Source organism: Acomys russatus, chromosome X, assembly GCF_903995435.1.
Source record: "Acomys russatus chromosome X, mAcoRus1.1, whole genome shotgun sequence".
In the NCBI taxonomy this organism is placed as follows: domain Eukaryota; kingdom Metazoa; phylum Chordata; class Mammalia; order Rodentia; family Muridae; genus Acomys; species Acomys russatus.
The window spans coordinates 14,016,110-14,042,837 of record NC_067169.1 but is presented as its reverse complement, the minus strand read 5'-3'; the positions used below and the strand labels follow the sequence as shown (position 1 = coordinate 14,042,837).

The 26,728-nt window shown below is 46.5% G+C and overlaps 1 protein-coding gene across 1 annotated transcript; it reads left to right on the top strand.

Moving 5' to 3' along the window:
- Window positions 1–2,136: 2,136 nt before the first annotated feature.
- On the top strand, window positions 2,137–24,060 carry Nyx (nyctalopin). Its single transcript, XM_051141073.1, has 2 exons — window positions 2,137–2,338; window positions 22,652–24,060. The coding sequence occupies exons 1-2, from the start codon at window positions 2,137–2,139 to the stop codon at window positions 24,058–24,060; spliced, it is 1,611 nt and encodes a 536-aa protein (XP_050997030.1).
- The last annotated feature ends 2,668 nt before the right edge of the window (window positions 24,061–26,728 follow it).

The window sequence follows — 26,728 nt, the reverse complement described above, 5'->3', positions numbered from 1 at the left end:
TTATCATGGTGGAGGTCAGGGTGTAGGGAGTGGAACATATCAAATTCCAGAAAATGGGTCAAGACCTGGTAAAATTTAATTTTTACAGAAAACAGGAATGAGCTTATCTTGACCTTGTAAGAGGGCATCTACTTTTATTTATTTATTTATTTATTTATTTATTTTTAGTTTTAGTTTTTGAGACAGGGTTTCTCTGTGTAGCCCTGGCTGTCCTGAACTCACTGTGTAGACCAGGCTGGCCTCGAACTCACAGAGATCCCCCTGCCTCTGCCTCCCCAAGTGCTGGGATCACAGGCGTGCGCCGCTGCCACCTGGCCTTATAGCCATATTTTAACTTCTGATTTGCTGAATCTGAATCAGGGAGGGAAAGGGCATAGCCACTTCATTGGGATGTCTGGAGTGAAGGTACCAGTGATACCAGTGGGGGTCAGGGTTTGGGGCCTTCCTTTGAAGGGTGAAGGGTCTGTGTCGCAAAACATGAAAGAGAACAGACACACGGATAGAAACAGAAGCAGGGATGGTTTATTAGACTCAGGAGTTAAGTAAGATTAGGAGCACTTGCTGCTTTTCCAGAGGACTGGAGTTGGGTTCTGGGCACCCATGCCAGATGTCTCCCCCACTATCTGCGAGCCCAGCTCCAGGGGATCAGAAGCCTCTGGTCTCCTCAGGCAGCTCCACTCACACGCACATGTCCATATACAGACACATAACTAAAAAAACGAGGGCAAAGGTTTGTTTGTTTTTAAGAGAAAGACACTTTCAAGGGAGGAAGCTAGGGCAGGAGAAAGTTTAGCTTTTATGTTCCGTCGTGGGAGTTTTGGAGCGTCTTTGCACAGCTCCGGTTTTCTTGCCAGTGCTGTTAACAAGTGGTTCCGCACACAAGGTAACGAATGGATCACCTGTGTCTCATTATCATCTTCAGACACTCTGCGACCTCATGCTCCAAGCAGTTGTGGCAAGCCTCTTGGCTATATTTGTCACGGGGTATGTGTGTTGGAGGGAGCTGGGGGTGCAGGAGGGGGGGGGGGGGGGGCGGGGAGGGCTCCAGGGTTGGAGACTGTTTCCCAGCAGGTTTTTCTTCTAATGCTAATCTTTCATCACCTGTGTTAGGCCTTCAGCCCTCACTGCCAGCTCTACCTTCTGCTCCACAGGCCACCTTTGTAACACTGGGGTTTACAAAGAGGGTCTCCCACTCCCACTTGACCTAGGGATAAGGATAAGGAAGCGGGGATGGCTTCCTTCACCGACCTTACTTCCACCTATCCCATCCTCCGTGTGGTGGTTTGAGTAGGTATGGGTTACACAGACTCAGTGGGTTTGAATGCTTGGCCCATAGGGAGTGGCACTATTAGGCCCCTCCAGCACCATGTCTGCCTGCAGACTTCCATGTTTCCCTGCCATGATGAGAACGGACTAAACCTCTGAAACTGGAAGCCAGCCCCAAGTGAAATGTTGTCCTTTAGTTTTGGTTGGGAGCCTCGCCTTTAATGGTGGAGCCATCTCTTTGGCCCAAATGTTTGCCTTGATAAGAGTTGCTGTGGTCATGGTGTCTCTCCACAGCAATAGAACGCTGACTGTTAGCATGCTGCCCCCAGTCTGCCTAGCGACCTATGACGTTATTACCTGCCTGCCAACTAGGTGTTCCAGCTGCCCATATAAAAGGGGCAAATCTGTCTTGTCTCCCTCTCTTGCTCCTCTCTTGCCTCTCTTCCTCTTCCTCTCTCTTGCTGTCTCTCTGTCTCTCCCTGGTGCCCCTCCCCCTTCCCTGCTCTCCCATGCTTCTACAAATAAACGTCTCCGTATCTTATCTGGTGCCTGGCATCTCATTTTTACTCATTACACTGACGAAGACACTTTATCTCAGAGGTTAGACCTGTACAGTCATATTTTGGCTTTCAAGGTCCAAATGTGTGGAAAACAATAATTCCCCGGGGCACAGTGGCCTGGATGGCTGAATTCACACCCAGAGTCCTTATTACGGGAAGGGACTGTCAAGCTTCCTCTTGGCAGAGACAGACTTTAGCATGCTTCCATGGATACCTGGGACTGATGGATGCCTCACAAGGGAGCAGCGGCCACCCTCCACCCCAACTCAGGCCTGGAGGAGCGACCAGGAGCATGTAGGACAGCTGCACTATGGCTGAGGGGCCAGAGAACCCGGTGCCTTCTGCTTCCACAGGAGGCACAGGTGCCTTCTGCAAACCTCACAGGCAGAGGACTCTCTCCCATACTTATTTGTTAAAATGCAAGGAGGCCCGAGTGGGGGGCGGGGTGCAGTTCTTGCATCTGCTGCAGGCCACAAACCAAATCGAGCAGCAAGAGTTTACACCCAGGCCTGGTGAGATTGTAAAACCTCAGCTGGATTCTGAATACGACGCCCGCCGGACTTAATGGCCTTAGGTCAAACCCGGCTGCATGCCCCAACCCCGAAGCCCCTTGCCTGCGCGGAAGGGCCTCTGCCACTTTCTGTCTGGGGATCATCTACTTCTCCAAACAGATGCAATCAGTCTGCAATTCGGGCAAAACATGGCCCTGTTACACTGTCCGCTCCCTTCTCTGGCCCTCCAAGTTACGTAACACGCCCTTTTTGAAAAGACCCGTAATACCATTTGGTAGCAGGAAGCCGATTTTCTGACTGCTTATTCCTGGTGGGTGGGGCTAGGGCTGGGGTCAGGGAACTCAGCAGAATGTGGGAAGGGTTTAAAGAAAGGAAGGGGCCCGGCAGATGGAGAGGGCAGGAAGGCTCCGGTGGCCAAGGTTTGGGAATAAAACGGATTGGTGTGTCAGCAAAATGTGTCATTGGCTTTGGCGATTCAAAAGGCAGACACGTTCTCTCATCTCTGCTAATCCTCATCTGATACAGAGGATTTTCCAGCCACTATATCTCAAGCAAGAAACATAAGCGGTCAAACCTGCACGCACAGCCTTTGCTCTTCGCCCCCTGTGTGTCCCCTGCTCCAGCCTTTATTTCTCATTGCACCATTTTGGAGATGGAGGGGCTGGGGGTGCTATGGGCAGACCCCCCAGGATGGTAAGAGGCATTTGGGGGATGGGCCGTTAATGGTTCTCTGCGGAGGCTTTCCACCATCTTTTTTTTTTTTTTTTTTTTTTTTTGCTGGTTCCTGAGAGCTACCTGACTTGCTGTCGGCCCTTAGCCTGATGAAGAGTTTCCAAATGGATGGGACGTAGTGAAATTGGGGCGAGCACAACACTAGGAGCCTTGCGGGAGAAATAAATGTGAGGAAGGGGGAGGGGAAATGGCCGGGCAGAGAGCTAAGGAAGCGTGAAAGTGCAGACAGGGTTCCCAAGGGACCCCCACTTGGGTATCCTATGACATGGTGACCTGCCCTTTCTCTACTCAGGTAGGGATCCTACAGCTGAGTGGCTCTAAGCCACCAGGTGCAAGGAAGGCCAAGGGATGCTGACCCTACTTCTGTATGGTGAGTCCTGATGCCAGTGGCGCTGGGAGGGCAGGGGTGGCGGAAATCACAGGGCTCCAAGTGGCTTTAAGTCACCGCTGTGTCTGGATATGCTTTCAGATCAGATGTTCCTGCTGTGTGAGTGTGGGGAAGAGCTAGAAAATGAGAAAGCAGTAGGTGGGTAGGGTTTCCCCCCTCTCTTAATTTGTTTATAACGAAAAACTCCTGAGTCAAATATAAAACAAGGTTCTTTTTAAAAAATATTCATATACTTGTATGTTTTGGTTGTGAATTTATTAGTGTTTCTAACCCAGAACCAGTGATTTTCTAGACCCACTATTTTTTAAAAAAAGATTTATTTATTTATTTTATGTATGTGTGGGCTCTGTTTTCATGCACACCCAGAAGAAGGAATCAGATTCCATTACACATGAGCCACCATGTGGTTGCTGGGAATTGAACTCAGGACCTCGGGAAGAACAGCCAGTGATCTTAATCGCTGAGCCATCTCTCCAGCCCTAGATACACTATTTTAAAGTCAAGGTGGGCATGTGGCTCAAGCCTTTAGTCTTAGGAGGCAGAGGCAGGTGGATCTCTCTGAGTTTGAGGCCAGTCTGGTCTACATATCACCTTCCAGGGCTACATAGTTTCATACGTTAAGCCCATTTAGTGAAAAACAAAAATCCGTTGGGGGAAAAAATATTTTCCTAAAGGGAGAAAGGAGACAATGGAACTCTGGCATTATACATGTTTAAATAATTTTACTTTTAAAAACTTTGTGTGGATGTGTGTTGAACCAGGGTCTCATATAGTGTAGGCTAGCCTCGAACTTGCTACATGGCCAAGGCTTGCCTTGAATTTGTGGCGCTCTTCTTGCCTCAGCCTCCAAGCTGGGATTACAAGGGTGTGCCACCCCCATTCCCCCCACTCCCTACCCCATCAGTATACCAAAGAAGGAGCTGTGCCTGTGGCTCAAAGGTACAATGAGTGCTTAGCGTGAATAGGGTCCCGGGAAGCATCCCCAGCACGGCAGAAAACAAGCTCATCTGTCCCCAAGGCCCAGAAACAGTTGGCACAAAATGCTTTCTTCAGTGGCTCAAATCTCAGCTAGCCCAAGTGGGAAAGGGGGGTGGGGTGGGAATCTCCTTGTCAGCTCTTCAGTACATGATTCTACACAAAGAATCTGTTTGTCTGTCCTGTGTGAGAGAATTAATCGCCTGATGTTATGGTGATCTATGCAATGATCTGTATATATGGTACATGTTACAGGATATTTTTCCAGGTGATTCTAAAATACTAGTGACAGTGTTTTGTGTTCTAGTTTTCTTTATGCCACTGTTTGGCCAAAAGCAACTGAGGGGAAGAAAGGATTTCTTTAGTTCGCAGTTCTAGGCCATGGTAGACATTGAGAAAGGTCAAGGCAGGAACCTGAAGAAAGGCTGCTCGCTGTTCTGTACAGCGTTACTTTTCACCTGGGAATTCAGTTCATAGCCAGAGAAGTGCAGCTTGCTGGTTTGCCCACTGGCTTATGCTTAGCTAGACTTCTTATACAGCCCAGGACCACCTGCCTAAGGATGATGTTGCCTATAGTCGGCTGTGCCATCCTACAATCAACTAACAATCAAGACAGACCTCACAGATATGCCCACGGGCTAATCTGATGTAGGAATTTCATCAATTGAGGCTCCCTTCTAAGGTGACTCTAGGTTGTGTCAAGTTGGCAGTGAAAGCTAACCAGAACACTCTATATACTGTCTATTTTTTTTAAAGAGTGGGAGATAATCTGTTCCATCAAGCAATAGATACCGCACCTTCAGTGTGTACAAGGGATGCTATAAGGGGGTATATCTTTGTCTTTGAGAAACCTGCATTCCTTAGCAGAGAGTCAATCAATAAATAAGAAACCAAACCCAAAACTCATCAATGGGGCATAGGGCACATCATGATAAACAGCATATGACTTCTTACTCGAGGAGCCTCCAGAGGACAAGAGGTTGACATTTATATAATCACGGACAGCCAGCACCTTGCCATTTCCCCTCCTTAGAAAGGAGACGATTGATTGAGTCATGAGGACAGAATGTTTGCTTCCAAGAGCCAGTATTATTTTCAATACCTACCCAAAACTCTGCTGCCACTCACAGAGTTCAGACCGTATTCAGACCCTGCGTGCTGCAGAATGGAGCTGTCTCCGCTACAGAACCCTGAGCGACATCCAGACTGCTTGTGACAGCTTGGCAAGCTCAGCGGTGACATCATTTACTAACAATGGACACACTCAGAATTAATGAGCAGCGCCACATCCCCTAGTGCTTTCATTTAAAACACACTCCAGCAGCAGGGAGACTATTTCTCTGATGACGAGTCACAAGCAACGGGAACAACATGTTCCCAAGAAGCAGGCGGGGAGAGGGATCTGTCTCCTTGGCTGGGGGGGGGGGGAGACTGAGGAAATCAGAAGTGGCTCAGAGCCCGGGAAATGGGATGTAAGACTGAATGGAGCAGAAACAGTTTTCCCGGGGACATGCTGGGAGTGCTTCCGACAGATGGACATGTACAGACACACCAACATCCCTCTTCAGTGTTAGCAGTCTTCTAGCTCCCTGTTGTTCACAGCATCATAGTTGAATTCCAGAACCTGATTTCAGGAATCCTCCATACACTGCTTCTCTATCCTGAGTCTTTAGAGTGATCAGGGTTTGTGTTTCTCTGTCTTAGAGTCTAAGAGGTGGTAGGTACCAAATTATGGTTTGTTGACTTCATGCATGCCCTCACTCATACTAGTTTTTTAGGTCTCCATCTAGAAGGGTAAGGATTGCATTTTAAAAGAAATCGATAGGAAAGTAAAAATCACAAGATGCCAACAATAGGCAAAATGTGAAGGCTGACAAGCAAGCCTTGGTGAGAGAGTGAGGCGACTGGAATGCTCATGTTTCTTTGGCGGGAATATCAAATAGAGCAGCCATTTTGTAGAGCAGCTTTGTGGAAAGGTCAACATATTTCTATGGCTCAAGCAATTCTACTCCTAGATAAGTGAGAAATGAAAATACATGTCCATAAACACACACACACACACACACACACACACACACACATACACACACACACACACACACACACACACACACACACACACACACACACACACTTTCCATTGTCCATCATGGCCAAGAGGGAATGGTGGAAGGGATCAGGAAGCAGGAAAAAGGGACTACAGGAATGGTGGGGCATGATACATTCCCAAGGACTTGTTCCCTAGGCCTAGATTCTCTAGCTGGGAACCACTTCCTTAACTTACATTCAAAATAACTCCAGAAGCTTGAACCAAGCATCAGTACCTGCATCTACCAGAGGCCACCTCATCTTTAGACAATAGCACAGATCAACAGGTAAGGAAATAACTTACGCAAGGCACCTCTGCTGTTTATCACAGGCTAGTCAACTCAGAGTTAAAAAAAAAAAAAAAAAAAAGGAATGGTCAGTGGAAGAACCCCATAAGCATACTGTTGAGTGAAAGAACCATTTGCAGGGCTGGGGAGATGGCTCAGTGCTCTTCCAGAGGACCTGGGTTCAGTTCCCAGCACCCACATGGCAGCTCTCAACTGTCTGTAACTCGAGTTCCAGGGAACCTGACTCCATCACACAGGCACAATGCTGGCAAAGCATCACTGCACACAAATTAAAAGTAAATACTTTTTAAAAAGAAAGAACCATTTGCTACCGTTTCTTTTTTTCTTTTCTTTTTCTTTTTGGTTTTTTTGAGACAGGGTCTCTCTGTGTGGCCTTGGCTGTCCTGGACTCACTTTGTAGACCAGGCTGGCCTCGAACTCACAGCGATCTGCCTGCCTCTGCCTCCCAAGTGCTGGGATTAAAGGCGTGCGCCACCACGCCCGGCCTTGCTATCATTTCTATGAAATCCTACAAAGGCAAAAAGCAGCTTTGTTGTCTGCAGGGACTAGAAGAAGTTTTCTGGAAATTTGATTAGAGATGCTGTCAGTTGACCTGGTGGGTGTATACATTTGCTACGCCTACTGAACTGCACTTTAAAACAGGTATGTTTTTGTATGCCACCGCGCCTGCTTTTACATGGTGTTGAAGCCAGCACTTCATGCTTGCTAGATAGGCACTCTACCAACTGAGTCATAGTCAGTAACCAAAATGAGTACGTTTTACTGCAGGCAATCTTAACTGTACCTCAAGCGACTGGACTTAGAAGAAGAAAGCAGGAGTGTAGGAAGAGAAGAGCTGTACTCCAAGGGAAATTCTCTCATTGTAGAGTCAGATACTGTGGCATGTTGAGCAACGCATGTAGGGGATCCACTGATGCTATCATATGGACCAGGGATTCTTGATTTTGAGTGGCAAGAAATATGTCATTCATATGGATATATTGTTTGTTTATGTATTCCCTTATTGTTAGGAATTTCCTGTTTGGGGCATGTTTTTGGTTACTATACCAAAATACCCAAGGCTAGGTACTTTATAAAGAAAAGAGGTGAATTCAGGTTATGGCTTTGGAGGTTAAAGAATATGGCACCAGTATGTACTGAGCTTTGGTGAGGGTCTCGTACTAGATTAATATGCAATAGGAAGGAAGTATATCATGAGACAGGAAGCAAGAAAGATTCTGGGGGAGGTGCCAGGCACATGCCTATAAGCCCAGCACTCAGGAGGCAGAGGCTGGGGCATCAGGATCAGGAGTTTAAGGCCATCCTTGGCTACAATAGAGAAGTCAAAGTCAGCCTGGGCTCCACGAGACTTTGTCTCAAAAATAACCAAAAAGGAGAAAAAGGATGTGGGGTGGGAAGGGACTAGTGAGATGGCTCAGTGGCTAAGAGCACTGGCTACTCTCGCAGAGAACAGGGTTTGATTCCCTGTGCTGGCTTACAACTGTCGGCCGCTCTAGTCCCAGGAGATCTGACACCCTATTCTGGCCTATATAGGCACCACATAAAAACAGTGCACAGACATAATGTAGGCAAAGCACCAATAGACATAAAATAAAAATAATGAAAGAGAAAGAAAAGGCCCAGCACCCATCATCACAGTGTTGACTTTTTTTTTTCTTTCCTATTTCTTTTCTTACAAGTCTTTTGGTTCCTAGTCAGTTTCATATATTATTGAGTGGATTTGCTGGATTATAAAGGTTCTCCAGCTTTTTTTTTTTTTTTAATAAAAGGGTCATGTGGCTGGGCAGTGGTGGCGCACGCCTGTTACCCCAGCACTTGGGGAGGCAGAAGCAGGCTGATCTCTGTGAGTTTGAGGCCAGCCTGGTCTACAAAGTGAGTCCAGGGCAACCAAGACTACACAGAGAAATCCTGTCCTGAAAGGAAAAAAACAAACAAACAAAAGAGTTTTTAAAATATGTATTTATTTATTTCAACTGCTGAGCCATCTCTTTAGTTCCCTCTTTTTCTTCTTGTCACAAAAGGTTCCTGCATGGTGCAAGCAGCATGTTCTGGGGTCACCTGAGGCCAGAGGCCATGGCATGGTGCCCCCCCTGGTGCCGTTCTGCTTCCCCCAGTTAGCTCTGTTTTGAAAACCCAACACTGGGGGAGCATTTGCCAGGAGTGGGAAGAAAGTGATTTCTAGAGCCAAAGTGGCTAAACAGATTCTGCGGAAGCCAGAAACCAGACCACATTTTCCCATACTATTTTAGTTTTGTGAGGTGCAAGTCTTTTTCAAACAATGAGAATTAAAAAAAAAAATATTCCAAGCTCAGCCTGTGGTTGGAAACTCCGTGAGTAACCGTTCCCTTGCAAACCTCAGGGGGGAAACACATTTTTGCAGAGCCTACTGCCTCCAGAGAGAAACTCCCCAGCTGCTCCATCCATATTAAGACGCCATTCTGTGGGGCGCCTGGGCCTGGCCAGCAATGCCTCCCTGTACCTTGGAGCTGGTCCATCCATCTCACCAGGTCATAAACTGACAGTTCTTTTCTGGTGTTTGTCCAGATTTAGGGACACCTTGTAACTTAAAAAAAAATAAACTGATGTAAAATTCACATAAAATGTACTATCTCTTCCAAGTGTGGCATTTAGCACAATTACAATGTTGTGCAAGCGTCACTTTCATCTAGTCTCCAAGCTTTGCTCTGTCCCAGAAGTTTGAAAATGTTGTGCTTTTATCATGCAGTTACTCACAGTTTGCCTCTCTTTTCAGCTCTTGGCAACCTGTAATCTGTTGTCATTATGGATTTGCCTGTTGCAGACATTTCCTGTAAATGGAAGTAATATGATATGTGGCCTTGTGACTAGCTCATTTCCCTGAGCATAATTTGTTTTGCAGTTTTGGGGGTTGAACCTAGGGCCACTCACATGCTATGTAAATCATGTCACTGAGCTATATCCCAGACCTCTTTTTACTTTTTTCTTTCTTTCTTTTTTTTTTTTTTTTTTTGAGACAAGGTTTTTCTACAGATTCCTGGTTGTCCTGGACCTTCCTATGTAGACCAGCAGGCTGGCCTTGAACTCACAGAGATCTGCCTGTCTCTGCCTCCCAAGTACTGGGATTAAAGGTGTGTGCCACTGTGCCAGGCACTTTTTTTGGGGGGGGGGAAGGCTCCCTATCTTGTCCAGACTGGCTTTGAATTTGTGATCACTCTTCCTGAGTACCTGGGATTACTGAACTGTGTGTTTTACCTGTTTTTGAAATTCCCCCTTCATCTGTATTTTGTCCTGTGCACATGACTTTTCTTTGTGAGGCGGGCTATTCCAGTGTATGGTAGGTCACACTTGCGTATCCATTCGCTAGTTCATGGCCATTAGTTGTTCCTACTTTTTGGCTATAGGTTATAGCGCTGCCATGATGTTTGTGCATATCTGACTGCTTTTCTTTTTTGTTTTTTCTCCCTTTCTTTTTTTTTGGTTTCCCGAGACAGAGTTTCTCTGTGTAGCCTTGGCTGTCCCGGACTCACTTTGTAAGCCAGGCTGGCCTTGAATTCATAGTGATCCACCTGCCTCTGCCTCCCGAGTGCTGGGATTAAAGGCGTGCGCCACATTCCTTTGGTTATATGCCTATGAGAGACATTGCTAGCCCACTCAGTTATTCCATGTTACACCTTACCACTTTCTCTCTCTTTACAGATATGGACGTCAGGCTGGCCTTGAAACCATGATCCTTTTGCTTAGCCTCCTGAGTGAGGATTACAGGCGTGTGCCCCAAGTCCTAGTTTACTACACTTGGCACAACACAGACAGATCCCATTTTTACAAAGTTGGTTCAGAAACACTCTTGTTTTAGCTTCACGTTGGAATCACCTGTGGAGCTGTATTTATTTGGTCTCTTTCTGTCTCTCTCTGTCTCTGTCTTTCTGTCTCTCTGTCTCTGTCTTTCTGTCTCTCTGTCTCTCTGTCTCTCTGTCTCTACACACACACACACACACACACACACACACACACACACACGGTCTCTCACCTGCTGGGAACTTGTGAAGTAAGCTAATCTGGGTGTCTCATGAGCCCTAGGGATTGGCCTTCCCAGCTCTTCTCTTATATGGATTCTAGGGGTAAAACTCAGGTCCTTTCCAGCACTTTGTAGACTGAACTATCACCCCAGCCCCACTTGTGGAACCTGCTACCACATAGGGGTTTTTATACAAGAAAAATAAAGCAAGCTGGGTGTGGTGGCGCACGCCTTTAATCCCAGCCCTTGGGAAGCAGAGGCAGGTGGATCACTGTGAGTTCAAGGCCAGCCCGGTCTGCAAAGTGAGTCCAGGACAGCCAAGGCTATACAGAGAAATCCCGTCTCGAAAACAAAAAACAAACAAACAAACAAAGAACCCCAAAAACAAAACAAAAACAAAAAGAAAGAAAGAAAGAAAAAGAAAACGAATTAAGTCTGTTAAAAAAATACTAAGGTTCTGGCCCAGCACTTGGCTGGTGGAGACCAGAGGGTTACAAATTCAAGGCTAGCCTGGGCTACACTGTGAGTTCCAGGTCAATCTGAAGTATATAATAAGACTTTGTCTCAAAAAAGAAAATGAAACAAAACACAAACCCCCACATATACACAAAAAAGCAAGCAAACAACAACAAAGCCAGGGCTGTGGACGTAGCATCTGAGAGGCAGAGTGCTTTCCTAGTATGCACAAGGCCTTGGCTTCTGTGCCCAGAACTGACAATTAAACAGATAGACAAAACAACAGAGAAGCACGCCAATGCTGGAGCCCGTCCTTGTTATAATTGGCTTGGGCACTGTGAGTTTAAGAAACTCCCCATGGGATTCTAATGTATAGCCGTGGCTGGACTATCCTGGGTCCTTTGCAGTCTTTCCATAGTAATAGCTTCAATGTTCTGATACCCGATGACATGTCGGTTAGCTGCGACAGAAATACCTGAGCTAAATAACTGCCAAGGAGGAGGTACTATTTGCCTCATGCCTTCAGGTTTCAGCCTGTAATGAGCTGGCTGTATTGTATTGTGTTGTGTTGTGTTGTATTGTACTGTATTATATTCCGGTGAGGCAGAATATCGTGGCGGCGAACACACAGCTAGGAAGGTGCACATGTGTGCTGAAGACCTAGTATCCCTTCACAATGGCACATCCCCAGGCCTTTCCATGTCCCAAAGGTTCCATTACTTTCCAATAGTGCCATAGGCTGGGGACCGAGCCTCCAGCACATGAACTTTTATGGGATATCTAATGTAAACAGAACACTTGGTGTTTTGCTTCCTACTCTGGGACATATTTCCACTTGGTTTTGGGGGGATTTGTCCCTTGATGAGCTTTAATCCTGTGACAAGTGGCTCGTGGAGTCAGTCCACTTCTGGCTTCGCCCAGTGCTTTCACAGCTGTCCCAAGCAGTACAGTGCACCTGCTCCTCATAGCTGTCCGCACAATACAGATAGGAGAACTGAGTGAAGTGGATATTTTGTCTGAGGCTTAAAAAGAGGAGAGCAGCTTGGGGGCTCCAAGAGACTGAAGTGGTAATCAGGGAGCCTGCATGGGTGTGCTCTGGGCCCTCTGCATACATGCTGCCCTTGTTTAGCTGGGGATTTTTGTGGGATTCTTTAACAGTGGGTGTAGGGGTGTCTCTGACTCTTTTGCCTGCGCTTGGGACCCTTTTCCTCCTACTTGGTTGCCTCGCCCAGCCTTGATATGAGAGTTCGCGCCTAGTCTTATTGCATCTTGTTATGCTGTGTTCAGTCTATGTCTCTGGGAGGGCTGCTCAGAAGAAAACTGGGTGGAGAGGGGGGAGGGGAAGAGGTGCTTGGGATGTATTAAATGAAAGAAGAATAAATAAAAATGTAAAAAAAAAAAAAGAATAAGACAGAAGAGAGCAGAATGAGAAAGCAGGTATGACAGCACCCTCGGTGTCTGAGAGAAGTACGGCATGTCCTCAGGGGAAGGATTTGAAGATGGAATGTTCTGGAAAGGCTCACCTCTGAGTATGCCAGGCTGGTCTTGAGCATTTCTTGTCATCTCCTCCCTATTCTTTAGACTGAAGAGGAAAGCACTGAAACCTTTCCTGATTTCCAGATGGATCCATCCCCAAAATACTGCTGTGAGAGGAGGCATTGCTAAGCAACTGACACATGAATTGACTTTCTGTTCTCACAAACTGTAATGTTTATTTTAATTGGGCAAATGGGCTCTTCTGGCCAAGGTTTTCCCCTGGAACTCCACTCAGGACAGCCAAGGAGATTTGTTTTTGAAATCATCACTGCTGATTCTGAGAGAGGCAATGCCTTTCATTGGGCAATGACAAAGTCAGGACTGTCCTGACCCTTCTTAATTCACTGTTACACATTTTCTGTCAAGCAAGCATTCCTTTTCGTTCTGAATTCAGGTCATTTTCTTGGGCAAGAGGTAGTGCTTATGGTTCCTTAGGGGCAAAGAGGGGGGGCCACAAGGAGGGAGGCCCGTACTATAAAAACGAAGGGGGCTGGTTGTGTTAGCTTTCCATTTCTGGAATAAATACTCAAGGCAGACAGCTTAGAAGGAGGAAAGGTCTATTTAGACTCATAATTTCAGAGGTTTCCCTCCATGCTCACTTGGCCCTGTTGTTTTAGGCTCTAGATGGCAGTAATATCATGGTGGGTGGTGGGTGATGGGTGGCAGAAGACTGCTCAGCTTCTTGACATTTGGTAATCAAAGGGAGAGGAAGGCAGGGGCTGGGATGCCAATAGTCCCTTCAAGGATACCCCTCCCTCCAAAGAGCTTCTTCAGTAAGCTCTATTTCTTTTGTTTTTCAAGACAGGGATTCTCTGTGTAGCCTGGACTCACTTTGTAGACCAGTTGGCTTCGAATTCACAGAGATCTGCCTGCCTCTGCCTCCCCGAGTGCTGGGATTACAGATGAGTAAACTCTATAGCTTAAAGGTTTCTCCTCCTAGTAGTTCAAGAGGTTTTGGACCAAACTTTCACACAGGGGCCTTTGGAAAGACATTTCAAAGGCCAACTATCACACCTGTGTTAAGCTGTCACTTCAAACTCTCACCAGGGGTGGCAAGATGGTTCAGTGGGTAAAGGTGTTTGCCTCCAAGCCTGATGATGTGATCAATCCTTAGAATCCACATAGTACAAGGAAAGAACTGACTCCTACAAGTTGTCCTTTGACCTTTATATGTATGCTGTGGCACACACACACACACACACACAATTGGCTGCAAACTATAGGACCTACTCTAGGCTGTAGAGGAGCTTATTTGGTGACACTGGGTATTCGTAGCATTCTTGATCGGAAGCTTCCCTGACAGGAGACATATTAGGAAGTGTGAGGAAGTAGGCACCTCTAGCACAGACCCACACCACTGCCAGTTAGTGGGCACACCTGCACACAGGAGACATGTTAGGTGCTGGGTATCCATGATTCCACCTGCAGATGATTTTTTTTTCTCACTACTGTGTAAATCTGAAAGTTAGGCATCTCTCCTGCCATTCTGTCCAGAAAATGGTTTACTGCCTGAAGCTGCCTTCTGTTTCCAAGTCATGCTGGCTATCTTTACGACAAATCTAGGTCAGTTACTTTGGGCCCGAATTGCTAGAGAAAGTTAGGAAGGAGAGTTCTGGCTTCTAGGTAAATGTAGAACAAGTACTTAAAAGGCATCTTCTTCTCTGCTGTCAAATGTCTACTATACTCAGTGACCAGTTAGTTGTAAGGAACACAAATCCAATTATCCATGCAGATGGTCTGATTGGATTTCTGAAATGGGAACAGGGAAGTAACCAGAAAGTTCTAGCAGGGTCTGTGGGAACTCAGATCTATTGCTCTCTCTGTACACGAATGAACCGAATGTCTTGGGTGCATTCCTAAATCATAACTGAAACCAGATTCCCAGTGGGCTAGAATGAGAAGGGAGGCTGGGCTTTTGGGGAGCTGATAGGTTATGAAAGAGGAACTCTCAAGACTAGGATTGTTTTTTGCTGACCAGGTCTCAGCATGTATCCCTGTCTAGTCTGGAACTCATTGGTCTGCTGTCAAGAAGGAGGGGCACTTAAGACTGAGATGCTTTCCACTTTTTTCTTTCCTTCCTTTTTTTCTTTTCTTTTCTTTCTTTTTTTCTTTCTTTCTTTCTTTTTGAGAAAGAGTCTCACTCCATATCCCTGGCTGGCCTGACACTGTCCTGATTCTGCCTCTTTAGTGCTGGGATTAAAGGTGTGTGTCACCATGTCTGGCCAAGGACCGGTAGGCCAGAGTACTCTTCAACCTCTTTTGTCATGAAGACAAAGCATGAAAATGGCTGTCTATGCTACAGGAAGCCAGCCCCCACCAGCCACTGGATCTGCTTTGATCTGAACTTTCTCAGCCTGCAGAACCATGAGAAATGTTTGTTTACAAGCAATTGAGCCCAGTTTGTTATGACACTGGCAGTAGAGGGACAGTACTCTGGCTTCCTTAAAGTGCCCTTGGCTTTTGTTTCTCCATAGCTTTGAGTTACACACTGGTTTTTTGCTAGTTCTTGTTTTTGTTTATTAATACAAGATATGATATTAGCAGCTCAAGCTGACCTCCAAGTTCTTATGTAGCCAGTGATGGTCTTGAACTCCTAAATCCTCCTACTTTCACCCACCAAATGCTGAGATTACAGGTTTGCAATCACCACACCCAGATCACATGTGGCTTTGATACAAGCCCTAGCCCCAGTGCTCAGGCAGGCCTGCACTCACAAGGGCTTGCTGGTCAGGGACTTAGTGCTTCTTTCGTTTTCATGGACAAGGGATGAATCCAATTAGATATGCTTACATCAAAGTGTCCACCCATGGTGCAAACAGCTGTGCCTGGGAGGAGGCAGCAGAGACCCATGGGACTCTGAGTGGGGCATGTTTTCTTAGAAACAGTGATTGGCAGCAGCTGCTATAGAACCATGGCCAATGAGTGCCAGAAGGGCCCTTAAAGGTCAGAAAGTGAAGTTCTTTCATATCATAGTTAGACACAAGAGTTCAGATTAGGTGTGTGGCTAGGAGACAGTAAAGCTTAGTGGAAAGATAAACAGAAATTAGTGCCACTTAGCACCCGCCCCCAATTTCACTTTCTTTTTTTGAGACAGGAGAATAATGCTTAGGTGAAAGGCTGTCAGAATTAATGGAATCATATTATGAATGTATAAATAAACACTTATTAAACTTGATTATTACAGCTAGGCATGATGGCATACACTTGTAATTTTAGTACTTGGGAGGCTGAAGCAAGGGGATTATGAGTTAAAGACCTACCTGGACTACAAGTGAAACACTGGTTCAATTTTTTTTTTTTTAAAGTTGGTTCTTATGAGAGTCATAGAAACCAATAAAAGTTGAGTGGCATTATACATGTTCTAAACTATTTCCTGTATTCACTGTTCATGAGATGTTATTCATTGTATATGGTGTGAGGTAGGGATTGAGACTCTTTTTACTTTCTGAGGATTGCAATGTCTCAAAAAAAAATTGAGAACAGACTCTGAAGAAATCTTGAGAACAATTTTATTAGATTTTGAAAGAAAAAAAAAAAAACAACAAAACCCAAGTCAGGCAAGCTGCAAATGAGCCTAAAATATTTTTTTAATGTATGCTTTTCTTTACACTTTTCTTTTCTTTCTTTCTTTCTTTCTTTTTTTTTTTTTTTTTTTTTTTTTTTGGTTTTTCAAGACAGAGTCTCTCTGTGTAGGCTTGGCTGTCCTGGACTCACTTTGTAGACCAGGCTGGCCTCGAACTCACAGGGATCCACCTGCCTCTGCCTCCCGAGTGCTGGGATTAAAGGTGTGCGCCACCATGCCGGCTAGTTACACTTTTCTAAGTAATTGAGAAAGGGCAAATAGACTGAGGAGACTGCATGGCTTTGGCCAGCACTGGTAAGCTACTGGCCTTCCAGGGTGAGAATTCTGGCAAGGAAAAGCAGATTATATCATTAAAGGGATAATAATTCCTCCTATCCTTTTAGTGTGCTTTAAGGTGAATCCATCTTCTTGAGAGGTAGTCCCTTGGCCAGGTGACTGACCAGCTCCATTGGATTAACCTTTTGAAGTTTTAGTAGCTCAGAATGTTACATTTCTATCCAGGTCAGAGAAATCGTCCTCTCAGCCTCTCCACAGATCCAGGCTATTTTAACAGCCTTGCATTGACTCTTGGGGAGTGGAAGGTCTTTATAAAAGTCAACTCATGTTTCTTTTCATCCTTTACGTTACTTTGTCATATTTTCACTTGTGTATGTTATAAACTCCATAATACGTTGCTATTTTTGTTTTAAATAGTCACTTGTCTGTTAGGCAATTAAGGTGAGAAAAAGAAGGTTTTGTATATTGAGAGACTCAGCTACCATTTCCACTGTTCTTCCTTATTTTCCTATAGCTTTTTGTCTGGCTTCATCTACCTACAGAGCAGGTGCATAGGCGTCTTAGATATGAGGATTACTAAGGAAAGGTTTATTATAAACATGATAAAATAATTTCCAGGGAAAGATGGCTATGATGAGTGAAAACATGGGGACCATGACATTCGAAAGAAATAGAGGAACTCACCAACCAAGGGCCATGTATGGTGAGGACCTAGACCCTCTGCTTAGATGTAGTGGATAGGCAGCACAGTCTCCTTGTGGGTCCCACCATATGGGGAGTAGGGACTACTTCTGACATGGACTCTGGCCCCCACACATTGATCACTTCTCCCTGGCATTGGTCCTTGCCAGGCGGCAGAGGAGGAGGACCTAGGCAGTCCAGATGAGACTTGATAGGCTGAGGTCAGATGTTAGGGGAGGAGGGCTCCCCTTTCTGAGGACTAGGGGAGGGAGGGAGAGGGGATGAAGGAGGGGAGGGCGGGATCAGGAGGCAATGAGGGAGGGGGCTACAATCTGGATGTAAAGTGAACAAATTGAAAATAAAAAAGAGATACAGGAACTCTAAATAAAGCCAACTCTAAAAGAGCTGGCTCAGTCAGTAAGCTGTTCCATACACAAGTATGAGGAACTGCTTTCAATTCCTAGCACCCACATAAAAAGCAGGAGCTTCGAGATTACAGCCTGTAATCCAGTGCTGAGGACCCAGAAACAGGAGGCTCTGGGGTTTGCTGATGACCCAGTCTAGCCAAATAGGAGAGCTCCAGATTGAGCAAAAAACTGTCTCAATCCAGTGGCGACTGAGGAAGACACTTCCTGTTGATCTGTCACACACACACACACACATACACACACACACACACACACACACACGTATGTTTGTATGGATGTACCACATTTGTTCATCCGTTGATGGGTATTTGTTATTCCTATCTTTTGGATGGTATTAATAGTGTTACTATGAACACTCCTGTTTGAGTGTTTGTTACACCTGTTTATAACTCCTTTGATTATATACTTAGGCTTGAACTGCTAGCCACCCAGCGGTTACTGTTATATCTTATAACATTGTTCCACCCCCACAGATGAAATCCCATTTTTATAAAGTTGGTCGGCTTGGGTCCTTGGTTTCTTGCTTTGGATGCACATTGGAATTAGCTCCTTGGACTTTTACAAATGCCAATGCTTGGTCCCATCCCTCAAGATCTTGATGCAATTAGCTTGGGTTTGTGAGTATTAAAAGCTCTCATGTAATTCCAATGTGAAGTCCTGGTTAGCACACATGCACAGACCTTTCTTTGCAGTCTCCTGTAGCAATAACTATGGGCATACTGTAGCGATCAGCAGAAATATTCATCTGGTAGAAGATACTCTGCTATGCTTGCAAGCAGAACCCACCATAATATGTTGTTGTTGTTATTATTATTATTATATTTTAAATATTTTTCTTAGTACTATGCTTTTTTGGCTTACTAATCACTGACCTAGTCTTCATACCTGGTAAGATAATACCAGGGTTTTGTTGTTTGTTTTGAGAATTGACTTGATTTAAGTTTTGCTTACTAATCCAGTAAATTTCTGTTCCTCATGATTATTAAAGTTTCAGAGACCAAAAATAGGTCTGTAATGGTGATATATTGAATGTTTTGTAGAAATGTAAAATAAACTACAATCTACTTTTTGAAACAGGGTATACACCCACATGGTAAGTGTCCTTTTTTTCATCATGGTAAAAAAAAAAAAAAAAAAAAAAGCCTGACTCAGTGGTAAAAGCAAGTATTCCTCTTCCAGAGCACCCAGGTTTGGCTCCCAGAACCTGGCATCGGGTGCCTTACAACTGCTTACAACTCTAGCTGTGGAGGATCAGATGTACTCTTCTGCCCTCTTTGGGCACCACACTCACATGCACAGTGTGGCTCATGGCTTCAGAGGTTTCAGTTCACACCCCTTCTGTTTCGGGGCCTGTGGTGAAACAGAACAGCATGTTGAACGGGTTTGGCAGAGCGGAGCTGCTTGCCTCATGGCCATCAAGAAACAGAAGGAAGAGTCCTGTTGGAACAAGATATACCCTTCAAAGACTATTAGTGCTCTGCCCCCTCCCACTTGTTCTTCTTCCTTTTCCTCCTCCTCCTCCTTGTTCTCATTTACCTTGTAGATCAGGCTGGCTTCGAACTCACAAAGATCTGCTTGCCTCTACCTGCCAAGTGCTGGGATCAAAGGCGTGCACCACTGTGCCCAGTTCCCCCCACCCCTTAACAGTTCACTCAACTATGAAGCATCTTTCAAGATCCAATCACCTATCAAAAGCCATTGAGACTATTCGATTGGGGCTTTGAGATATATTTTTAGATTCAAAGCACATGGTTCAACAATTTAATTGTAAAAAGGAATATACAGCTGCTAGGCATGGTGGCACATGCTTTTAATCCCATCACTGAGAAGGCAGATGCAGGCAGATTTCTGAGTTCGAGGCCAGCCTGGTCTACAAGGCAAGTTCCAGGACAGCCAGAGTTAAACAGAGAGCACTGTCTGGGGGGTGGAGGGAGAAACAATATACAATGGAAAGCTTCATTCTACATGTCTTGATAACATTTTAAATACATTAAGAACCACTTTTTGCTTGTTTGGGTTTTTTTTTTTCCCCTCTGGGTAGCCTTGGCTGTCCTGGACTCGCTTCGAACTCCCAGCGATCCACCTGCCTCTGCCTCCATAGTGCTGGGATTAAAGGCGTGCGCCACCATGCCCGGCCCGAGAAACGCCTTTTTGACCTGTTGCATTATACATAGTTGCGATAATCTATAGTATAGACAATAATACAATAACATAATATAATCCTCTCGAACTGGAGTTACGGGCAGTTGTGAGCCACCTCATAATCCTGAGTTGTCTAAGAAGAGAGCAGAATGAAGGGCTGCTGGTAAGGAAATGTGATACTTCAGCTTGACCTAGTTGGAAGGGTTGACAAGAGCAGGTTACGGCTCTCTTCGACAGAGGACTGGAGTTAAGGTATTTTGGGCCCTGCTTCCTTAGCAGGGTATATCCCAACCATGAGAGAGAGAGAGAGAGAGAGAGAGAGAGAGAGAGAGAGAGAGAGAGAGAGAGAGAGAGAGAGATCTTATTCACAGCCAATCTGACGGGACAGGTTCCAAGAATCTTGCTGGTAGCTTGGTGTCTATCTCACAGTTGTTAGGGAGAAGGAAAAGCTATATCAAACTTCCTCAACAGCAGAATATTGAAGTAGCTCGTTTTCAGTTGAGCATTCAAAGGACAAGTCTGAAAGTGCCAAACTCCCTTAGGAGCAGCTGAGAAACCATGGAGTGTTCCCAACAGCGGAAGTGCTGAAAGCTGAGCAAGCTTAGAGACAGCAGCAAGCATCCTGAGTGTTGTCTATGCCTTCAGTTCGCACAGGGACTGGAGAGGCGAGGTACTGTGTACGTAATAGGACGGACCAAATTACAGGCGGGGAGTGGGGTGGGTGGGGATTCGCTAGAAACTGGGCAGTTTACACCTGGGCACCCCCTTTCCTTATACAAACGGTGAAATTGGACACTGCCTGAAATTACTTGGTTGGAAACTGAAAATGGTCCATTCGTCATCACTGCCTTCCCCCTCCCCCCTCTTTTCTTATGTATCATTGGCTGGTCCTGAACTCACTATGTAGCTGACGATGACCTAGAACTTCAGCTCCTCCTGCCTGTACTTCCTGAGTGCTGGGCTTACAGGCATATGTACCAGACACCTGGTTTATGCAAGGCTACAGGTGGACCCCCAGAGCTTTGTGTGTGCTAGCCAAGCAGTCTACCAACCCAGCTATGCGCCCAGCCTCAATACTGCTTTTTCTATTGGTCCTCAGACTAGGCTCCGTACCATGCTATCCTGTCGGCTGCCAGTGGCAACCACACTGGGAGAGGGCAGGTTTTGCTGACTCTATTTGATCATTCACTGGAATTCTCAGAAGGAAATGTATAAGCAGTTCTCTCTCCCAGTGTGATGCAAAACAGTTTTCTAGAGAGTGCGGGCTGGTGAAGGAGACCGAACTGCATAATGTCCGTGATCATTTCTTTCAAGGTGTAGGAGGTCACTGATATTATATTTAATATGCTGACCTTGAAACAAAGAGAGGCCACCCTAGGGCTGGTGAGATGGCTCAGCTGGTAAGCACACCTGCCACCAAGCTGACCTGAGTTTGATCCCTGGGACCCACGTGATAGAAAAAGGGAACAACTGATTCCTGCAAGTTGTCATCTGACATGTACACACAAGACACAGGGACAAACTAAAATAAGATGAGGGAAAAAAAGGAAACAGGGATCCTCATGGGGACAAGAAAAACAAAACAACCAAAAAAGATTGTCATGCCCTTAACTTGTAACCTGATAACCAGCCAGGAGTACCTTTTCTTTATAGACAATGTGCGGCACGTACTTGTCCCTTGTCGTTAGGAGTACCTTTTCTTTATAGACAATGTGCGGCACGTACTTGTCCCTTGTCGTAAGATAACAAAAAACCCCCACAGGGCGACTCACCAGCCAGTGATCTTGGTGAAAGGGGCCAATGTAACTCAAGCCTCAAATGTAAGTACCTTTCCGAAGAAGCCACATTAAAAAGGTAGGGCCATTTGACATTAATATTCAACCCAATGTATCATCTAAAAACCCCATTTAAACATGTAACCCATACAAAATTGTTGATATAAGATTTTACTTTTTGGCATCCTCTGTGTACTTGGAGTAATCAATTTCAAATGGTCAGGGGCCCATGTGGCTACTGCACTGGGCAGCACAGGCCTTAATGTCAGAATAGAGTGACACCTTCAGAGATTCCCCTACCCGCTCAGCCAACAAACCTTCTAAGTCATATCCTAAAGGCATACAGTGATCTGTATCATAAGGAAGCCTAGAGAAAAATTGGCTGGAGAGACTATAGCACAGCTTTGGCTGATAAAGGTAATTGGAAAGCAAAGGGAGGGCACTCCAAGTGGGGGAAGTATGTGCTGGTAAGCAGACGATGGAAAGAAGCCATTTGATGGATGCAGGGCTCAGCGGAGGGTCTGCAATCTGTTGCTGGGATGACCTTTTTTTAAAAAAAAATTATTTTATTAATTTATTCTTGTTACATCTCAATGTTTATCCCTTCCCTTGTATCCTCCCATTCTTCCCTCCCTCCCATTTCCCCCTTATTCCCCTCCCCTATGACTGTTCCTGAGGGGGATTACCTCCCCCTGTATATGCTCATAGGGTATCAAGTCTCTTCTTGGTAACCTGCTATCTTTCCTCTGAGTGCCACCGGCTCTCCTCCTCCAGGGGACATGGTCAAATGTGAGGCACCAGAGTACTGAGAAAGTCATACCCCACTCTCCACTCAACTGTGGAGAATGTTCTGACCATTGGCTAGATCTGGGTAGGGGTTTAAGTTTACCGCCTGTATTGTCCTTTGACTAGTGTTCTTTGTCTTCTTCTTCTGATCCCTCTTTTCTCCAGCGGTGGTCTTCGGCCTGCCCTGCACCTGGGCCACCGACGCCTGCCTGCGAGCCTGCCCTGCCGCCTGCACCTGCAGCAGCGTGGAGCGTGGCTGCTCAGTGCGCTGCGACCGTGCAGGCCTCTTGAGAGTGCCCACTGAGTTTCCGTGTGAGTCGGCCTCCATCGACCTGGACCGGAATGGCCTGCGCATCCTTGGCGAGCGGGCCTTTGGCACGCTGCCTTCGTTGCGCCGCCTGTCGCTGCGTCACAACAACCTGTCCTTCATCACACCCGGCGCCTTCAAGGGCCTGCCGCGCTTGGCCGAGCTGCGCCTGGCGCACAATGGCGAGCTGCGTTACCTGCACGCGCGAACCTTCGCGGCGCTTGGTCGCCTGCGCCGTCTGGACCTGGCGGCCTGCCGCCTGTTCAGCGTGCCCGAGCGGCTCCTGGCCGAGCTGCCCGCCCTGCGCGAGCTCACGGCCTTCGACAACCTCTTCCGCCGCGTGCCCAGCGCCCTACAGGGTCTGGCTAACTTGACGCACGTGCATTTCGAGCGCAGCCGCATCGAGGCTGTGGCCTCCAGCTCGTTGCGGGGGCTCCGGCGGCTGCGCTCGCTCAGCCTGCAGGCCAACCGCGTGCGGGCTGTGCATGCCGGGGCCTTCGGCGACTGCGGCGCCCTAGAGCATCTCCTGCTCAACGACAACCTGCTGGCCTCGCTGCCGGCCGCTGCCTTCCGTGGCCTGCGCCGTCTGCGCACTCTCAATCTGGGTGGCAATGCGCTGGGCAGCGTGGCGCGTGCCTGGTTTTCTGACCTGGCAGAGCTCGAGTTGCTTTACCTGGACCGCAACAGCATCACCTTTGTAGAGGAAGGCGCCTTCCAGAACCTCTCAAGCCTCCTGGCCCTGCATCTCAATGGCAACCGCCTCACCGTGCTCTCCTGGGCTGCTTTCCAGCCCGGCTTCTTCCTAGGCCGCCTTTTTCTCTTCCGCAACCCTTGGCGTTGTGACTGCCACCTGGAGTGGCTGCGCGATTGGATAAAGGGCTCTGGGCGACTGGTCGATGTGGCATGCGCCTCCCCGGGTTCGGTGGCTGGCCAGGACCTCAGCCAGGTGGTCTTTGAGCGCTCCTCTGATGGCCTGTGTGTGGACCCTTATGAGCTGAACTTCACCACGTCCAGTCCGGGCCCTAGTCCAGAGCCAGCGGCCACCACCGTAAGCAGGTTCAGCAGCCTCCTTTCCAAGCTGCTGGCCCCAAGGGCCCCTGTGGAGGAGGTAGCCAACACCACCTGGGAGCTGCTCAACAGTTCCCTGTATGACAGCCTCCCCTCCCATGGCATGGTGGTCTTGAGCTGCAAGGCCACGTTTCTCTTCACCTCTTGCCTCTTGCTCAGCCTGGTCCAGTACGTGCTATTGGGCCTGCCGAGGGACTGACTGCCACACCGAAGCCACCCAAAACCTTTTGACCAAAACGGGGAAGGTTTGTTTGTTTGGCTGCGATTAGGAGTGTGTGTAGTGAGACGAGAGGGAACAGGATTGGGGTTGATGATAAAACAGTTCTTGCTGAGGATGGAAGAAACACTTTGTCTCCAAAGATATTAACCCTAGGCAGAGGAGAACTCTGGGCAATGCTCCTGGTGTGGGTATACATTTCTGCTCTTCTCACACGGGCATCCGTTGATGGGTAGGTGAGAAACGGAAGTTCCCGGGACTCCCATCTGCCCAGCTCCAGGCAACAGGGGCCACATGGCCTAAATGAAAGCTGGACTCAATTGGCTAAATACTATAGAACTATGTCAGCTCTCCTGCCTCAGTAGCTCATTAATCCAACCCCTGTCTTTTGTCTCTCTACCACCAGGGGCTTGGGGACAACAAGGTATAGGAAGGTGGACAGGACATTAGAGAACGGGTGTGGGAAAGACTTAGATCCAAGGCAGGTTGTGGTTGCTGATGTCTGAGGTGTGTGTCAAGGGGCGTTTAAAGCAAAGAGTCATCTCTTTTACGCCACAATTGATCCCTTTAGTATAGACACTGTCAAACACACTGTCAGGTGTGTTTGTGGGCCACATTTATAAAATGCTAAAATTAAAGTTAAACCAGTTCTTTTTTTTTTTTTTAATGTAAGACTTTTTTTTTTTCAAAATCTTTTGAACAGTATTGTGAACTTCCAATGTGTTGTGAACGTCTAAGGAGGCACTGAATCCTTTTTTCTTAGCGTTTCTTTTTGTGGGAAGAGTGTCCCTTCCCGCAAATGCTTTGTTAGCAGGGCAGAGCATCTCCAGCTGGGATGATTCCATTAGGCATGGAAATTATTATGAGTTACTCGCGTAGAGACTGATGAATGGCCAAGAGGGAACAAAGCAGCAAGGCCCCGGGAAGGGGGACTCAGATTTCTCAGGGTAGGAGTTAGCCAACTACTAGCACCTACAGTGGATGGTCAGTTGCTCTGAGCGTGGAGTGTATGAGGGTACAGATGCCAAGGCCCACCCAGGGCCCCTGACATACCAGCTTTTCTCAGGGTGATGTGGAAAAGAGTAGAGGTTGACTGTCTTGCCAGCTTCAGAAGCAGCAGCTCTTTGGGCCCTGGCCAGGAGGGTAAACTTTGTAGGTTGCCTTCTAGAGGTTTGCCCATGGGCTGGGGGTTGTGTGTTAGTGGTAGAATGCTTGTCTAATAGGCCCTGGCTTCTATGCTCATCACCGAAGATAACCAAAACCTGATCAGTCACCCGCCCATCTATAGTTGGCAGTACAAGCAGCCTGGGATGATGACAAGAGGTGTAGGTTCCTAACAGGCCATCAGGCGATCAGGTCAATAAATGTGCCATGTGTCTGCTAAATGGATGCTCCAGTTCGTCTCCACACTGTGAGCAGTGACAGCTGTATTTGTCAAAGTCCTGGAAATGTGGGTCTTCAAGTGCTGACTTCCTTTCTTTGTATCTAGAGAGGTGAGTTTCCAAAAGCCACATGGATCTGGGTATGGCAAGCTGTCAGTGGCAACAATGCTTTTTCTTTTTTGAAAAAAATGATATTTTATTCTTTGATAATTTCATATGTGCTTTGTGTGTGTTTGTGTGAGGCGTTGTCTCACTGTATAGCTGGCCTTGAACTCATGACCCTATTCACTCAGCCCCCCACCCCCACCCCAGAGTTATAAATAAGAGAAATCTTTAAAAGCAAACACAAAACATGAGGAGTTTGGGCATGTAGCTCAATGAGAGTGTGTAGCATGTGTCCCTGTGTTCCCGCGTCCCATCCCAGCACAGCATCACACACACAAAAAAACCCCAAATCCAACATTAACAAAAGCATGATAGATTAGGAAAGTCACAAGCTGTCTTATGTGAAGTAACACTAAGCATTGTGTTGTGAAACCTGTAATTTGCATGTGTTTGTTTAGATTGTGTGTATTTGTGTGTACTACATTGCTATAATTTATACTTTATGGTAGGGTTATAGTTTAAAAATGTGAAAGCTCCTGGTCTGGAGCATGCATTTTTTTTAACTTTCAAAATTACATATTGGGGAGGCACTCTCATGCTATGCCATGGGTGAAGGTTGGAAGACAGCTATGGAAGTCTGTTCTTTCTCATCCACGTGCGTCCTGGGAATTCAATGTACATGGTCAGGCTTGGTGGCAAGCATCTTTACCTGATGAGCTAGCTCACTGGTTCTTGAGCATGTATGCTTCTAAACAGACAGTTTACTTTTGGGGATGGAGAGATGGCAGAGTGACTAAGAGCACTTGCTATGCAAGCACAAGGACCTAAGTTCAAATCCTCAGAATCCGCCATCCCCAACATGCAAGTAAAATTTTTAAAAATTTGCTTGGGCTTTCTGTTTTGTTTTTCGAGACAGGGTCTCTCTGTGTAGCCTTGGCTGTCCTGGACTTGCTTTGTAGAGGCTGGCCTCAAACTCACAGCGATCCACCTGCGCTGCCTCCCTGAGTGCTGGGACTATAGGTGTGTGCCATATTTTGACATTTTTCATACCTAGATAAAAGTTGCAAGAATAGTAAAATGAATATTTTGGCTATTCACATAAGTTTTCCATTTGTTAAGCTGTTGGTCATATTTTCTTTGTCTCTCTCTCTCCCCCATTGTAT

Coding starts and splice junctions, on each gene's coding strand:
- Nyx (XM_051141073.1), top strand. CDS start 2,137: ATGGCTGAGGGGCCAGAGAACCCGGTGCCTTCTGCTTCCACAGGAGGC. Junction 2,339..22,651: donor AGAGTTTACACCCAGGCCTG/GTGAGATTGTAA, acceptor TCTTTTCTCCAG/CGGTGGTCTTCGGCCTGCCC.